This window comes from Zootoca vivipara, chromosome 1 (assembly GCF_965207765.1).
Source record: "Zootoca vivipara chromosome 1, rZooViv2.hap1.1, whole genome shotgun sequence".
Lineage (NCBI taxonomy): Eukaryota > Metazoa > Chordata > Lepidosauria > Squamata > Lacertidae > Zootoca > Zootoca vivipara.
The window spans coordinates 128,987,600-129,005,195 of NC_142582.1; the positions used below are offsets into that span (position 1 = coordinate 128,987,600).

The window sequence follows — 17,596 nt, forward strand, 5'->3', positions numbered from 1 at the left end:
ACGGTGTGGATTTGCCAAGTGTGCCTTCCTCTTAGCCCATTTCTCCCTTGTGTCCTGAGATCGAGTGTCTTCAAAGCCCATGATACCTTTGATAAAGGCTGGAGCGCTCGCAGGCCAGTGTTTCCCAGTTATCGGTGTTTATACTACATTTTTTTAGATTTGCCTTGAGACAGTCTTTAAACCTCTTTTGTTGACCACCAGCATTACAATGCTTTCCATTTTTAAGTTCAGAATAGTTGCTTTGGAAGACGATCATCAGGCATCCGCCCAACATGACCAGTCCAACAAAGTTGATGTTGAAGTATCAATCACAGACATCCACCCTGCAGCCTGTTCTGACATCACCGCGAGCTTTGTGACTTCAGGCTGAGAGAACACGGCCTCTGCGGCCTGAAGCAAATGACCCAAGTTCCTTTCAGGGGACATTTTCTCATGAAACCTGGACAGGTGGGGCCCTGCTTGATCTCCATGACACACCGGCCACTTTGCACACAGCAGGAAAGACGGCGGGGTTCATGGAGGCAACCGCCCATTGAGTAGCAAACAGGTGGCCTCAAAAAATGGGAGGGTCTGGGGATCCAAGGGGATGGAGGAAAGGCACCTGCAACCTGGTGCTGCACTACAACTCCCACCAGCCCCTATCAGGGGCTGAGGGGAGTTGCCAGAGGTGGGCCACCATCTTTCTATCTTTATGGACCAGGGGGAAAAACATGTTTTTATATACTTCTAGTTTTTATATGTACACTGTGATGTACATATAAAAACTAAGAAGTGATGTTTTTATATGTACACTGTAAGCTGCTCAGAGTGGCTGGGGAAACCACTCTGGGGGAAACCAAGGGGGCAGAGTATAAATAAAACAACAGCAACAACAATCTCCATAACCAGGCTGTGAGCTGATTAACATTCTATGGCCTGTGTTGTTGTTGTTGTTGTTGTTGTTTTTTGGGGGGGTTATAGGTTTGATTCTGTCTTATTATGTATTTTGTTACAGGTAGGTAGCCGTGTTGGTCTGATGTAGTCAAAACAAAACAAAAAATCCTTCCAGTAGCACCTTAGAGACCAACTAAGTTTGTCATTAGTATGAGCTTTCATGTGCATGCACACTTCTTCAGATACACTGAAACAGAAGTCACCAGACCCTTATGTATAGTCAGAAAGTGGGGAGGGGTACAGGTATTAGAATCATAGAATCATAGAGTTGGAAGAGACCACAAGGGCCATCCAGTCCAACCCCCTGCCGAGCAGGAAACACCATCAAAGCATTACTCAGTAGGGTGATGGGAATGGGTGATTGGCTGATATGACTGCAATTGGTCTTGCAGGAAAAAGCAAGGGGTGAGATGGCATAAGAAAGCTTTATCATGTATAATGAGATAAGAATCCAATGTCCTTATTCACATCAGGTGTCTCCATGGTTTTAGAGACCTGGTCTGAATAAGGACATTGGATTCTTATCTCATTATACATGTTTACCGCTCCTATCAGCCAATCACCCATTCCCACCACCCTTCTGAATAATACCCCTCCCCACCCTCTCACTATATATAAGGGTCTGGTGACTTCTGTTTCAGTGTGTCTGAAGAAGTGTGCATGCACACGAATGCTCATACCTATGACAAACTTAGTTGCTCTCTAAGGTGCTACTGCAAGTAATTTTTAAATTTTATGTATTTTGTGTTCTCATTTTGCATTTTTACGTTGTGATGGAGGGCAGTATACAAATGTAGTTAACAATTATAGTTGTTCTTACTATATATCAGCTTGGCTTCCATGGAGATAAAGGGTGATTTAATTAACAGATGACAATGATGATGATCTTAATTTGAGGGGATGTAATGAAGAGCTCTAGTCAAAGTCGTCACCCGAGAAATATAGTTCACGAAAACCGCAGACGTGTATGCCCATACTCACATGCATCTGTACACGTGTATCTCCCCCCCCCCTGTCGTGAGAAACGTGTTCAGGATCGCTTCTTCCTTGTCGGGTCCCCAGCTAGCCCCGCCCCCGCCCTCAAGCTCGTTCCCGCCTTGCCCTCAGCCAAAGCACGATCTGCGCCTGCGCAGCTCTCCCACCGTCGCGAGGACCTATCCGTGAAGGGACAGCTTTTAAAAAGAGAAATAGATATATAGATATATAGATATATCGGCCTCTCTTTCTTTCGCTGACCATAGAGTCTCCGCGACTTGTAGGACCATAGAGATAAGAAAAGGAGGACGGGGACCGTTAGCACAAAGCGCGCGCGCGCGCCAACCCAGCGCCGAGCGCCGCCCCGCAGGGCAAGGCGGTGGGAGGGGCCGCGCCGGCGCGCGCAGCAGCGACGCCCCGCCCTCTCGGAGAGGCCCTGCCCCTTACGCCGTTTCTCCTTCCTTTTCCCTCGCAGCCCTTTCCTGAGGGGGCCGGCCGTAAAGCGAGGCGCCGGCGCGAAGTGTCGCGGTTTTTGCTCGCCCGCCCTCGCGCGAGAGCGGCGGCGGCGGCGGCGGCGGCCTGGCCTGACGGGAAACCTGCCCTCGCTTTACGGCCGCTGGATGAGGAGGAGCGGAGGAGGGGAGCGGGAGGCGCCGCGGCTGCTGCTGCTGCTGAGGAGCAGATTTTGGGGTGAGGCGGAGAAGGGGCGGCCGGGGGCGCGTGTGGACGAGGGGACAATCTTGGGCGGGGGTCGCCTCTCTTTCTCACGCTTCTCCCCCTTTCTTTCCCCCCACCCCTTGCCGGTCTCTTCCCGCCTCAGGACATGGCCGAGGTTCCGCCCGGGCCTAGCAGCCTCCTCGCTTCGCCCCCGGGAGACGCCGTCTCGCTCCTCCTGCCCTTTCCGGGAGACGCCGAGGAAGAGGAGGAGGAAGAGGAGGAGGAGGGAGGAAGAGGAAGAAGGCCTCGCGAGGAAGAGGAGGAGGAGGCCGGGGATGAAGGCGCCCGAGATCGCCGCCGGCCTTACCCGCCGCACCGGCGCAACCACCAGCTCAACGGGCTCATCTCCGCGCCGGACCTGCGGCACTTGCGCGGCCCCCTCAAGGGCAAGGTCCTGAGCGGCGGCGGCGGCGGCGAGAAGCAGCGCCCGCCGGGGAGCAAGAGAAGCGGCGGCGGCGGTAGGAGCAGCACCAGCCCCGGCTCCGCTGGCAAGACAATGGGACACGGGCAGCAGCAGGAAGAGGGTCCGGAGCTGCCCCCCCAGCAGCAGCCTCCCGCCTCGCTCAGCAACCACCACCCTCACCCCAACCCCCACCACCGGGTCCCCCGCTCCCAGGCAAGGACTGCGCAGCCCCAGGAGCAACAGAAGCGCCGCCACGACGCTGCTTCTGCCCCCTCTGAAGGGGACACGAATGGGCTGGCTGGAGCGGGAGGGGTGGAGGAAGAGGAAGGAGGAGGAGGAGGCCGGCAGGAGAGGGAGGAGGAGGAGTCCCTGCTGCTCCTGTCCAGGTCCTTGGCCTCCAACTGCAGCTTGCAGAAATGCTCCCCGGGGCCCCCCACCACGGACTCTTCCTGGGGCCCCCAGCAGCAGGTGGAGGAGGAGGAGGAGGAAGGGGACCTGACAATACAATACGTCCGCTATGAGTCTGAGCTGCAGATGCCCGATATCATGAGACTGATCACCAAAGATCTGTCTGAACCCTACTCCATTTACACATATAGGTATTTTATCCACAACTGGCCTCAGCTTTGCTTTTTGGTAAGTTGGGGGAGGGGGCAAGGAAGGAGGCATGGTGAAGAAGTTTGTGTTGAGGGGTGGTCGGTGCAGGGAGGGGGAGCAGTGGGTGGTGTGGCGGTGGTCTCGGGCTAGTCCACATTTGGTCACTTTGTGGTTGAAATGAATGATACACAGAACCAACTTGGCTCAGCTGATTTGGCATAGGAATGTGTAAGCCTTTGGTTTATGAAGATTTCAGTGTAACTTCAAATTTGGGTTGTGCATGTACAAATGAGACCCTCAACTTTCTGTGTGCATTAGTTGTCATTGACATTACTTTCTCATTGGATTTTTTTTTTAGCATTCCCTCTCTCAATTTCAGCCCAGTAAAAATGAGAAATAGCCATATTAATGGTATCAAATGAAAGCTGGCAGCCTTCATATCTGTAGAGAAGTTTTTAGAAACATTTTAGTCTGTATAGTCCCATATTCCTACAGACTAGCATTGATTTAAGCCCACATTACTTCTGAAAAGCAATTCAAAAGTCTCTAAAATAGATACTCTGTGTCATTACATACCGGTAGTAATACATTTCCACTGTGGAACTGTGCTGTACTGAAAATCTCTTTTGCATTGTATTCAGTTCTTATTCTCCCTAATGAAATTGGAACACAGCTGTCATCTGTCATACCTTGAAAATTGTGTTCCTTCTTAGTCTCTACCAAATGATGCTATTTTAATATTCATTTAACTGCCTCACCTTTTAGATATTATTCTGTGATGGTAGAGTACTGAGGCCTGCAGAGATTTCAGAATGCTGAAAGAGGTGATCACAGAGCTAGAAACTTGATGGTTTCTCCTTTTTTCTGTGGCGTGCCAATTTTAAATAGAAAGTTTACTTTTTTTGTATCATCCAAAGTCTCATAAAAATGCATGTCTGAAGTATACATTTTAGTTACAAAAACAGCAGCTGGTACACCCATATAGATGAGGGACTGTGTGTGGAAGCTTTGGGGAATTTTCCATTGAAGGGTAACAGTTACTTGTGATGTGTTAGAGAGAACAGGGGAATCTGTAAACCTAATCAAGCACTCCTACTGCATTAAATATGTTAAAGAACTTGTCAATGCTAAAGGGAAATATTAGTGTTCCGCCATATAGCGAAATAACAGTCAGACTGGACTGCAGGTTTATATGGTGAGAGCTCAGACTTGTCAGCTCCTCTTATGTTTATTTTTATGGATGCACATGCAGAAGTAATAAATAATTTCAGGGTCAAAGCTGTGCTGTTACCGGATGATGAGGAGAGTAGAAGAGTAGAGGTAAACTACATTCAAGGGAAAGGCAAATTACTTAATATGTCTCTAAGGGCAGTTATGAGTGGAGATAAAATGGACTTTGTGAACTGTTTCTGGTTTTTAACCATTGTGCAGGTGTCTTGTTGAGCCTTTTAATATTATAATCCTTGGAATTTATTTCGTGAGAGTGTAATACTGTAAGATGTTTCCCAGATTTTTCAAGGAAATGTCACCTATGGGTTTTATATCAGTTGGTTTTTAAATGTTTATGAACTGCTAGTAAGACAGCTTTTAAGGGTTTGTGACGTGGAGAAGAGAACACTCATGGGCAAGCATAAATTGGCTAGGTAGAGAACAAAAATGGTTTGCGGGGAAAAACAAGCGATGGCTCTTCATACTGGCAGCATCAGTCCAAATGCTCATCACACTTCTTGTTAGGTCTGTGAATCACACAGCCATTGTGTATCGCTTCAGCAGATTGGTTATGTGACTTCAGAAGCCATTGGCTGGGCCTCAGTAACAAAACTGAACACCATGTTGTTTTAGTATAGTGCTGCCTACATGCTGCATTTGGTAAAAGGACTGAGGGTGTTCACAAGCATCTGCTTTTAAGAAAAGTGATTAAGCATTTCAACTTGAGTCAGCCAATACCTTTGTTCTACACAGCTTCTGGCACTTGTGAGGCTGGTTTCTAAACACTCATTTGCAGGGTTGATGATCCAGAAAGCTGAACAAGAGCACCCAACAAAACTGAATTTTGGAAGGCCTTCTAGCAAGCAAACATTGCATTTGTGAGTTTCAGTGGTTTATCAGTGCTAATAGATCTGTGGAAGTTCTAATTATCAAATACAAAATGTTCTTCCTGAAGCTTTATGGCTTCTCTTCTCTGAACACATTAAAACTAATAATGCTGCAAGATGCTTAGTCCTCCCGGATTGATTAGCCTCTAACAAAATTAATCTGTCTGTAGTCCGTGCTTGATACTTTCAACATTCCTGAAGTCAGGTTTGATTTTTATTATTTTTAAAACAGTAGTGTTGAAGTGAAGCGCTAAGCTTCCTATAGTAATGGGACTTTCCTTGCTTAAAGTTTTAATGCTGGTGATATGCCATAGTCTCTCCTTGCTTGTGTGTTTAGAAGTCTGGTGAGCTTGGACCCTTGTGAATGTTGAACATGAATGATCTAACGGAACATAAAACGAGAAATTTAAAGGTGCCCTCATAAGGGCCAAATTTTTACTAGGCCAAGTTTCTAAATGGTGCTACTTTATGGTAAACTTCTGGTTTGGTTGCAGTTTGTGTTTTATAGATTATTATCCAGTGGCCTAGTCTAAACTTAGCGTTCAGTAATGCTTGCTCCTTTCTATCTGTCATAGAAACATACACAGGAAACTGCCGTATACTGAATTGGGCTGTTGGTCCGTCTAATTCAGTATTGTCTACACTGACCAGTAGTTGCTCTAGGGTTTCAGACTGGGGTTTCTCCCACCCTACCTAGAGATGTCATGGATTGAAGCTGTGACCACCTATCCCAGGCATCCCCAAGCTTCAGCCCTCCAGATGTTTTGGACTACAATTCCCATAATCCCTGACAACTGGTCCTCTTAGCTAGGGATCATGGGAATTGTAGGCCAAAACATCTGGAGGGCCGAAGTTTGAGGATGCCTGATCTATCCTCTATCACTGAGCTGTAGCCCTGTCCTCTCAAAGATTCTCTCTTCTTTCCAAGATTTGCTTGATTCAGATGCAAACATTGATAAATGCTAACTAGCGCTACCTCAAATCAAACCATGGAAGAAAGGGAGTATATGCACACATGAGAGAAGAGGAGAGGCAGAAAGAGAATGGAAACTTGTCACATGTCCCTGATCTTTAAACTATGGTTTGTAGATTGAACTAGTGTGGTGACTGAATGAGGCCCGTGAATAAAAGCTGGAGATGTAAATTCTAAGCAGCTTTGGTTAAATTCTGAGCTCCAAGTGAAATGCTGTTCATTTAGCTGTGTTGCTGGAACTAGAGACAGAAAGTTATTGTTTCTGGATAATAAAGTGACAACAGCAATTCAGGTATTGCTCATTGGCTTCAAAGATGAAAGACGTTAGCTTACAGCTGCTTATCTCTAGAATTTTTTGTCTTCACTATTGCAAGGCCATCAGTATGTCAATGAGAAGTGACTTGCGGCTGAAGTTTAAGGCAAGGCTCTTTTTGTTCCCACTGCTTAAAAGACTACCAAAGTTTTCTGCAGGTCCTGTTATCTTCATGTGCGTGACCCTAGCTTCACTTCAAAGTGGATTCTAACTTGCATACTTTCTTCATGCTTGTAACAGTAATTGGCTGGGTGCCCTTTTAAGACATTAGGAACTAAGTGGGACCTGCTTCTATTCATGACTTGAGTGAAATCTTAAGAGAAAGCTGCTTGAAATGTCATCTTCTGTATGTCATAACATAGCCTCCGTGCTTCTGCTGCTGCTGCACAATGAAATCTACTCTTGCCTGCCTACCTACCAATTCTAAGACTCCATGTAACCTCTAAGGACAGAATGTAAGAGAACAGCTGTGCCAGCATGAGGGCACAAAATGCTTATGTTGTATGCCAGTGTAAGCATTTCTAAGTTCAAGCAGCTGGCTCTGTTCATCCTGCTATGCAAACGCTGTTCCCTAGCAAGAGGCGAGTAAGCCTATTGTGTACTGTGTGTGTGTGCCCTTGAACTCACTTCATGAATACACACTTGTTCCAAGAGGCTTGTTAGGAAGAAAAACTGTTCACCCATTGATCACAATGGGAGAGTTAAGTACCGTACCTGCTTAAATCTCTCCTGTTGAACTTGATCAGAATTCAGGGTGCTTAACTGTAATTGGTTTGTGCTGCTAGCCTATAATGCGGCCTGATTCCAAGTGGTTGTGCATTATTACCCTTGGTATCTCTAACAAAAGAAGAAGATAAAGCATGAACAGTCATGTAATACATTCGAGCTTCTTTGCACAAAAATTGGTGTTCTCTTAGCATATTCAGCATTACGGTGACACTTCTCGGGATCTGGCTGGAACATATAAAATGTGTACAAGGTTTCAGCCTAAGGCAAGAATTTAGCATAGGTTGGGGATTTCCCCCTCCCCTGTGTTTTAGAACTTGAGAAGGTAGTTGAGCTCCTCTGCAACTCACTGTTGTTTCTTAATTATTTTATATCTTAAAAAACTTTTGGGGCCCTTCTATGCCAGATTTTATTAAGAAAACATTTTGATGTGATGGATTGAATTTTAAATCCAGTAGCTTTTCCTTCTGAATAATTTGTGCAAGAGCCAGAGTGCTTGGGTTGGTCTCTGCATTGTCCTGTTGCACAGGTTTTGTGGGTAGAGACTTAGATCTGAGAGGAGAGAGGTGCAGATTTAGCATGGAATCTCCCCTTAAGTTAATCCTTTGTGATAAATTTTACACATTCAGTATTTTCTATCACATAGGTTTATGAATCTTTTCAAATGAATTGATTTTGCAGCTTCTTTCCTCACTCAAGATTTTATTTATGCGTGCAGATGTGTCATAAGTGGATTAGGAAATGTACAGTTAACTTCCGCGAGTGCTTAAGTTATCAGTAACTAGTATCTTGATGAAAGAATAAGAATTCTGAAACAAAAAATAGTTATGGCAAGTGATCTACCTATATATCTAAAAACTTTGTGTATATTTGTGTGAAAGAGGTAAAAAGTGGTGTTTGGGGAGTGTAGATTTTTCTTTCCCTTCTTTGCAGTCCTCAAACCAGTTATTCCAGAATAGCTTCTGGAGTTCTCTCTGACTGCAGCTTTGTTTGTGACTTCCAGCTTAGTTCATGGTTAGAGGACAGTGGCTGTATATCATTGGAACAGCTTGCCAACTTAAATAATGCTTAGATTGTGTATTTCCTTCTCGCAATTTCAAAATTATTTTCCTCAGGCGAGTAAAAGGCAGTGCTTTTTTCCCTAGGAAAAAAAGTGGTACTCACCATGAAGTTGTTACAGTAAGTGCCACACTTTTAACAACAACAAAAGAGGTGCCGGTACTTTGTATCCTTGAGTACCCCCTGAAAAAAAGCACTGGTGAAAAGTGCATCCTGAAAGTGCAGTACAGTGGTACCCCTGGATACGAATTTAATTCATTCCGGGGGTCCATTCTTACCCCAAAACATTCACATCCAGAGGTGCCGCTTCTGCGCATGCGCGCACAGTGGAAACCTTTCCGTTACTTACGGGTTTGTCGTGTGCGTAACCCGAAGGATACGTATCCAGAGGTGTTCTCAACTAGAGGTACCACTGTATTGGTATCGATGCATTCTTTGAATTACACGAGGCTTTCCTTTGCATAATCTTATAGGAGGTCTGTGTAGAATAGGAACTAGGCTGAAATCAGTAGATCCTAAATGACAAGCAGAAATAAGCTTTCACAAGGGGACTTTCCTCTGCCTTCTGCATCCACCCAAAAGCCCCTGAGGAGAGGCCAAGCAGGAGGGTGTTCCTAAAAGGCATGGGAGGGGGCTGTTGAGCAGAGATGCCTTCTGCAGATGAAGCTCGCAGACAGTCCCTCTGCCCAGTTGGGGGCAACTCCTCCAGCAGCTCCCCTTGCCCTGTCCCACACAGTGGAGAGGGTCCTCCACCCCTCAGAGAGAGACTTCTGAGGGTGGTGGGGCTTCAAGGGAACAGGAAAGTGAGCTTTCTTAAATTTGTGCTACTTAGAATCCAAGCCAGTCAATGTAACAATTTAGAAATCGTACTCGAAATTTGCCATACTACAAAATGTGTAGTGTACGCTTTAGTTACTGGGAGATTTCATCTTCCTTTACAGTGGTACCTCGGGTTACAGACACTTCAGGTTATGCGTTTTCAGGTTACGGGCCGTGGGAAACCCGGAAGTACCGAAAAGGGTTACTTCCGGGTTTCGCCACTTGTGCACGTGCAGAAGCACCAAATTGCATCACGAGCATGCACAGATGCAGCGCTGCGGGTTGCAGACGTGCCTCCATCACGGATTACGGCTGCAACCTGAGGTTCCACTGTATTTGTAAAGCAAATAACTTCCAGAAAGCAATCTTGCTGTAAATGTACCTACAGTGGTACCTCTACTTACGAATTTAATGTGTTACGAATGCACATTCGTATGTAAAAAAAAATTTGTAAGTCGAATCCCATAGGAATGCATTGGGAGAAAAAATTCGTAAGTCGAGGCAACCCTATTTGAAAATTTGTAAGTAGAAAAAATCCTATCTAAAAATCCTATCTATCCTATCTAAGTAGAGGTACCACTATATAGAATGGTGGGTTTTCTGGCACTGCATATTGCCCTCTTAATCTACAAAAATGTCCTTGGGTTGTTGTTTTTTTCAAGGCAATGGTAGGAGACGAGTGTGTAGGTGCCATCGTCTGCAAGTTGGATATGCACAAAAAGATGTTCCGCAGAGGTTATATAGCCATGTTAGCAGTGGATTCCAAATACAGAAGAAAAGGCATAGGTAAGAATGGCATTTGTGTCCTTTTTAAATAAATAAAAATATAAAAGTTGCTGATAAGTTGGTGCTTTGGGATGAAATCTTGATTACACCCTTCTTGTGTTACAAGTTATTTTTGAATGTTATTGTTTTTAGGTGAGAAAACTTGCAGTTCTCCAGCCCATCTCTACAGTCTTTGAAGTCCATAATAGACTCTTGATGATAATCCGCTTTTGCTTGTTCATTAACAGTTCCATATGACTATAGTTAGTTTTTAAATAATCATAATGTAACACAAAAGATGGAGAAACTGGGCATGACCTGAAAACATAAGATGCACCAGTCTGGGTCTCAGTCTGAGTTCTCAGATACCCTGTTTAGAGTTCCATCATGGAGGAAAAGAGAGTTGATCTTTTTTCATTTAGAGTAGCTTCATCATCGTGTTGTGGAATACTTACAGCTGTATGGTGCATCCCATGTTCATAAAAATAATATGCAAGCCATGTTATGAAAATCATGTCTTAAGCACATGCACTTAATCATGCAAATCAGCAAAAGCCCTCCAGTTCCTAATGCCCTTCCTGTATATATGTGTGTCTGTGTTGAGGGAACAGCAAACAAAAATGAAATAAAAAGCTGAAACCGGGCCTCTGGGAGTTCACCAGCTTGCCCACCACCAGGTGATAACTTCATCTTCTCAGCAAGTTTGCTGTGTTTGTTAAATTGAGCCATCATGAATTCATTGAAGTGTGTCATGGCTGCATTTTGAAGGAAATTGCCAGTGTTGGGCACTACGGGGCCTCGTGGCTGCTACAGTATAAAACCCCTAATCTATCTACCTACATATGCTGTGAACAGATGGCATCCCTCAGGTGGCCAGATGTAGCTTGACAACTACCAGTTGCCAGCCATTTTATGTATGCCTTAAATGAACCAAAAGCCAGGGGAGAACCCTCCCCCCCCTAATGCAAACGTAGGCACCATGAATGAAATTGGATATGAAGCAGAAACTACTCTCCCACTCCCATTTTAGAAGGAATTTGTTAGGCGTTCCTCCCCAAATACACTTCGGCTTTAGGCTTGGTTACAGAAATTGGCTGGAGGTGCTGGAGGAGACTCTTGAGAGTCCCATGGACTGCAAGAAGATCAAACCTATCCATTCTGAAGGAAATCAGCCCTGAGTGCTCACTGGAAGGACAGATTGTGAAGCTGAGGCTCCAATACCTTGGCCACCTCATGAGAAGAATCCTTGCAAAAGACCCTGATGTTGGGAAAGATGGAGGGCACAAGGAGAAGGGGACGACAGAGGATGAGATGGTTGGACAGTGTTCTTGAAGCCACCAACATGAGTCTGACCAAACTGCGGGAGGCAGTGGAAGACAGGAGTGCCTGGCGTGCTATGGTCCATGGGGTCACGAAGAGTCGGACACGACTAAACAACAACAACAACAGAAATTGGCGGCTTCCAATTTAATCCCCCATGGTCCATGGGGTCACGAAGAGTCGGACACGACTAAACGACTAAACAACAACAATTTAATCCCAACCTCCTTGTTCAGACCAGGATTCCACAAGGAGATGAGACTAGCTCCCACGTTGGTGCTCTGCCTTGGCCCTCTGAGCTCTGAAGACTTGCTTTGCAGGGAACAGGGAGAGGAAATCTTGCCATTGCAGTTGGGAGTAAGTGAATTCATGGGCCATTGCTTCAGATCGCTGGTACAGCATACTGTTGACCGGCAGGGATCCAAAGAGTCCCTTGTGCAGGCACACCAGGGTGCTTTGGTTTTCTCTGTCCACAGCAGCAACTTACTGGACACAGCTTGGTTCCCTGCTTATTCACTGACACAGAAACTCATTTATTTCCCCCAGCATTCATTCTAGTTGCATCCTATTGAAGATTGGCAAGCCTCTTTTATGTGCAGTGCATGCTCTTCGAGGTGGTTGCCTTGCCTTGTAAAACATCTTCAGATGGTAGACTTCCTCAGTTAAAATACATCTAGACGGAAATCTGAACTACACTAAGGGACCAAATACAAAACTTGGGGGAGGGGAGTGTCCAAAGCATGACATTTTGTGAGATGCAAAACTCTGAAAATGTAGCCAATTGAAGGTGGTTGTTTTTTAATGCCAAGGCCTTAGTTGCACAGCCCATAATGCCTCACACTTTTAGCCCCTTATCCTGTACCCCATAATCTTTTTGGCCATACAGTTCATTATACTATTGCAGGCTAGATGTCCCTGGCTGTTGTAACACCTTCATTATTTTAAATCGGTTTTATTGTTTGGTGGTTGTTTTCCTGGAAGCTGCTTTGTGCTTCTGCTTCAGTAAAAATAAAATTAAAAAGACCTCAATAAGGCCAGTGCTTCAGTTTGAATTGGGAGACAGGAAATGCCCAGCCCAATTTGATGCAGAGGGCTAAGAGGCCTTTTTATTTTGAATTAGAGAAGGTATTTTATCTAGGTTGTACAGAATAGGCATAGTAATCATTAATTATGTACATTTGCTTTTATGTCATAGCCTGAACTCTTGGAGCTAATTGATGCTGAAATAATTTGTGCCAGTGGTTTAAATTTGTTGCTTTTAATCTCTATTCCAGGTACAAACTTGGTTAAGAAAGCTATTTATGCCATGGTAGAAGGGGATTGCGATGAGGTGAGTCTTTTCTTTATTCCTCCCTTCGCTAGAAGGCCATTATTTCAAATGCCATTTGCTATGTAAGCAACTCTTCTGTTAGAACAGAGTATATAACACATTCAGAAAGATACATTATTCTGAGAGCTTTCTGTGACTCCAGGAAATGAGTTAGTATCTGTTTGACTGTTTTAGACAGGGCGGTGGTGTCTATAAAGACTGTTTTTACAAACATCCAAAAACAGTTGGAAAAATTAACAGTCGTCTGGAGTAAGGGCACCTTAAAGTGGCATTTCTGGCTTGTGTACTAACAGTTTAAGGTGCTGTAGACCATGCAAAACTGTGACAGTTTTTGCTCTTTTAAAAAAAACACCACATGACTAATAAGGCTTTATTACATGAAAACTCATCTTGGGTATCAGCAGCTTCAGTATTCTCTGGGGCTAATGTGTTCTCTTCACAATAGTCTGGGCCCAGAAGTGGTTTCCCACCCAAACATCCCCCTTAGCAGCCACCAGGCTTTATTATTTTATTTTATTTATTTTTATTAAATATTTTCTTGATTTACAAAGATATATGCAACATCTCTAGTAACATATTTACAAATCAGTTTCATTTGTTGAGACATTGGGAAGAAGAGGTGCCAGCTAGCAAGAAGAACCAATGAAGGGCATTGCTTGTGCATAGCTGATAAACCTGGCAGTGAAATTTACCATGTAAAAGCATATGAAATCTCTCTCGCACACATAATCTGAAAGCAATTCCCCCCCCCCATCCTTTTGTTTATGAGCAAAGCTTTGGGAATTTTGTGGCACACTTTGATTAAAATAATGTTGGGCCTTTGCTGGAGGAACTACATGTGACCCAGAGGGAGACACCCACCCTTAAAAGCGCAGTACTGTAGTTGCAAACCTTGGTCCTCCTTTGTAAATGCATTACTCCCCCCCCCCCCAAAAAAAATCCCCGCATGCTTGACAGGTGATTTAAACATGCACATTTGAATCAGCGAATTGATTCCTTGCCCAGTTCTGGGGGTTTCTATAGTGATATTCTTGTGACATGGGACTACAGATAATTTGAAGCTGAAATACAAGAATCTGAGATACACACACATACACATATAATCATGTTTCTCCGAAAATAAGACACCGTCTTATATTTATTTTTACTAAAAAACAACAACAACAACACTATGGCTTATTTTCAGGGGATGTCTTATTTTTTCCCTCCTCTTCCTGCCGCGGCCAGCATTGCTGCTGCGCCTATCACTATGTCTTATTTTCGGGGTATGGCTTATATTCCTTGAATGCTTAAAAATCCTGCTATGGCTTATTTTTTATGACTACGTCTTAAAATAGGGGAAACAGGGTATATCAATCCAATGAACCTCAGAGTTTCAGAAAAATGCAGTATCGCTTGAAAATGTCATCTTCTTTTGTAGGTTGTCTTGGAGACTGAGATCACAAACAAGTCTGCGTTGAAACTTTATGAAAACCTTGGCTTTGTTCGAGACAAGAGGCTGTTCAGATACTATTTAAATGGAGTTGATGCACTGCGTCTTAAACTGTGGCTGCGTTGATAGGAGGCCATCATTGCGCCCAGGACTCCTCTTCCCAACCAGCCGGGCAGCGGCGCCCTTTGCATGCAATGCAATTTGTGTGAAATTGCTTTGCAGGTGGACATAAATAACTTCCATGCAGCTCTTCTCTGTGAGTGTCTCATCGAACGTCGCACCTAAATCGTTGCACTGTGTGGCATGGCACGTCTTGTTCTGAATTTGCAACAGGTTGTTTCAGACTTCAGATCCTCTTGGTAACCAGGAAGATGTGCCAGTAGGTAGCCAAGACCCCTTTTCATTTGCAAGTCTACTGACTCCTGATATATAAGATGGTGAACATTTTATCCAAGAACCTGTGTAATGTGGAACACAACTTTTTTTTTCCCGGTTCCAGAGAGAGAAAGAGATAAGCCAATGTAGATTGTAAAAATAAAATTAAAAAAATACTATAAGTATACTAACATTTCATACAAAACTCACCATAGGTTTTTTTTCTCCCTTTGGGGAAAATAAAAACTGCTTCAACTTTAGGTTTTATTTTTCAATATTGAACTTTTCATTCTTAAATATTGGTACCTCAGTGATTAGTGGATGAAAAAAATGTATTGTAGGGTGGGATGTGTGTTACATCGAGTAACGGTGACAATAAAATTGCGTCTGCCAGTGCCTGTATAGATAGTATATTTGTCTCCACCGCTAACTTTTGAGTGCATGCTTTTCTTTTCTTGATTGCCCCCCCCCTTTTTTTTGTCTTTGCAAGAACAGCTTTTATTTAAATTCTGGATTTGATAATAAATTATTTCATTTATGATTTGGAAACTTTTCCCAGGTGAGGGCTTAAAAAGCCCGTCTCTTACAGCAAGAAGTGTAAGCTATTTTTTTGAGTGGCTGCTAAAAGGGAGTCTGATGCACTTTTTCCTTTAAAGAGAGCGAGGGATCTTTTTTTATATATATAAAAAACAAAACCACAAAGCAGTAAATTAATGTAGTTTGGATCAATTTTTGTTTAATTTAATCAAAATTATCACTAGAATAGGTAAAGAGGCATTATTTTAAAGCAGTTGGAACAACGTAATTTTGATTTGGATTCACATTGTTTTGCTTCCGTGTTCTTAAAAATGTTTCAGTTTTCAGTTCTTGGTCTTGGAAATAAATTTCAAGTTGCACCATACCCATCTTTAAGCTGCATTCGCTTTCTCTCCTTTTTATTATTTTATTTTTACAAAAGCCAAAACTCTTGCAGTTTTAATTTTCTTCGGATTAACTTGGCAGAGATGTGTTCAATGGTTTAATATAAACCCCAACCCCCTTTTCAAAATGGGCTACATCGGCTTGTTAAAACAAATATCCTTTTTCAGCAGCTGCACAGTGTGTACTTCTGTCTGTCAGTGCAATATGTAAAGCAAATCATTTCTTTTTGGCAGTTCAGCAATGACAGCGTTGGTATATATATTATATCCAATATATATAAGCAAAACATTAAAATGACCCTAGATGACTCAATGGAAAAATAAATCATTTCCTTATATCAGAAGAAAATCTTCAGAATTCAACTTTGCCTTACTATGTTGTTTGTTAAGGATTCAACCTGTCTTAAACAACAACAATGGTTTGAGTTAACTGTACATTTGAGAGTACCTGACTTCCCGTCACCCTTTGGAGAAGGACAACCCATTCTGGACAGCTTAGTAAGTTTAAAGGAAGGCCACCCCTATTTTGCACAGACTGAGCATCTCCCCCAGTATGTATAAGTTGTGAATTGTATTTGGGAAAAATAAAGGATTTTAATTTAAAACTGGCACTTCTCTCTGGACACAATTTGTGTGGCTCACCTCTCCCTCCACCGTGCCCCCCCCCCCGCCCCAATCTGAATCAGGCCTTAGTTTTAGCTCCTTACCAATTCGAGTGAGTGCCCTGTTGGCAAACTCACTTACCATGTTTGCAGCAGCAGATAATGTCCTGTTCAGCATCGCCAGGCAACTGTTTCCTACCAGGGTCTAGCTGTCGAAGAATCGTGCAAGTCCATCTTTGCAACTAATAAAGCCAAGAGTTTGGGCAATGGGATGCCTCAGTGACATAATAATGGAAGCATCTTTTTATTACTGCTTCCCACCCCAGTATATAATTTTGTTTGCCACTGCAGAAAGTAAGCCAGGAGGATTGGAGCTCTGTGTCTAAGCCACCGTAAGAGTAATTGACGTGAGTTTTCTGGTATAAAATCATGAGATTTTCTTTAAAGTGCTGGTAACCCCCTTGTTGTTTATTTATTGAGGCTTTTGGTGACAAATTAGAAATAATTCTTTTTAAAAACAAAGGATAATTCTTCCTGGACTATATAACTTTTCAGCTGTACATTGCATGTTTGAATACATTGGGGGTTTTTTTGGGGGGGGGACCCTCTGCAATATGAAAATCAGCATGCCATGAAACATTTTAACTTCAATTACTTCTCAAGGTGCTAGCTCTCTACATACAGAAATTTTCTCGTTTTTGTGCTTGCATATTTAACTGCTCCCCCATGTTAAACCTCTCGTCTAAAATCCAAAGTGCCATAATCCTGAATGATCTGTCCTAGGTGCATTTTAGGAATATTTAATCTGTAGATTGTATTTTTTCTTCCCAGCTGGCTGAAGTCCTCCAGAATGCCACTATTGAGTCCACTTCATATACAATCTTGAGCATGCATGCTGTGTACTGTACATCTTTCTTGTCTCAGAAGAATGCTGCTTGAAGTATTAGTAACTGTGGCAAAACAGAACTGGGACCATGTTTGAGGTACTTGTCTATTCCCAGTTTCAGAAGGCAAAAGGCGTGTTCTGAAGGGCTGTTGCAGCATCAAGATGAGGGTGTTGTGGTTTTTTTTGTTTTTTTATATATAAAAGAACAGTTTCAACTAACCAATCAGTTTCTAATGTTTTCTCCAAAAGAGATTTGTCTTCAAGTACAAAAACATTCTTTGCAGTCCTGACAACTGCGTTACATCAAATCACTGTGAGGGGGGGGAAACTTGATTCAGATAGTGTTAATTAGTTG

General features: G+C 43.4%; 1 protein-coding gene across 1 annotated transcript; it reads left to right on the forward strand.

The window, feature by feature from the left end:
• The first annotated feature begins 2,517 nt into the window (after nt 1-2,517).
• NAA30 (N-alpha-acetyltransferase 30, NatC catalytic subunit) lies at nt 2,518-16,361 on the forward strand. The gene is made up of 5 exons (XM_035103576.3): nt 2,518-2,598; nt 2,729-3,664; nt 10,274-10,397; nt 12,971-13,026; nt 14,447-16,361. The coding sequence occupies exons 2-5, from the start codon at nt 2,732-2,734 to the stop codon at nt 14,582-14,584; spliced, it is 1,251 nt and encodes a 416-aa protein (XP_034959467.3). The 5' UTR covers nt 2,518-2,598; nt 2,729-2,731; the 3' UTR covers nt 14,585-16,361.
• Nucleotides 16,362-17,596: the final 1,235 nt, after the last annotated feature.

What these genes read in the sequence shown, in the direction of transcription:
- NAA30 (XM_035103576.3), top strand. Translation starts at nt 2,732, where the DNA reads ATGGCCGAGGTTCCGCCCGGGCCTAGCAGCCTCCTCGCTTCGCCCCCG. An exon ending in GGCCTCAGCTTTGCTTTTTG is followed by an intron (nt 3,665 to 10,273) that starts GTAAGTTGGGGG and finishes GTTTTTTTCAAG; the next exon opens with GCAATGGTAGGAGACGAGTG. An exon ending in TAGAAGGGGATTGCGATGAG is followed by an intron (nt 13,027 to 14,446) that starts GTGAGTCTTTTC and finishes CTTCTTTTGTAG; the next exon opens with GTTGTCTTGGAGACTGAGAT.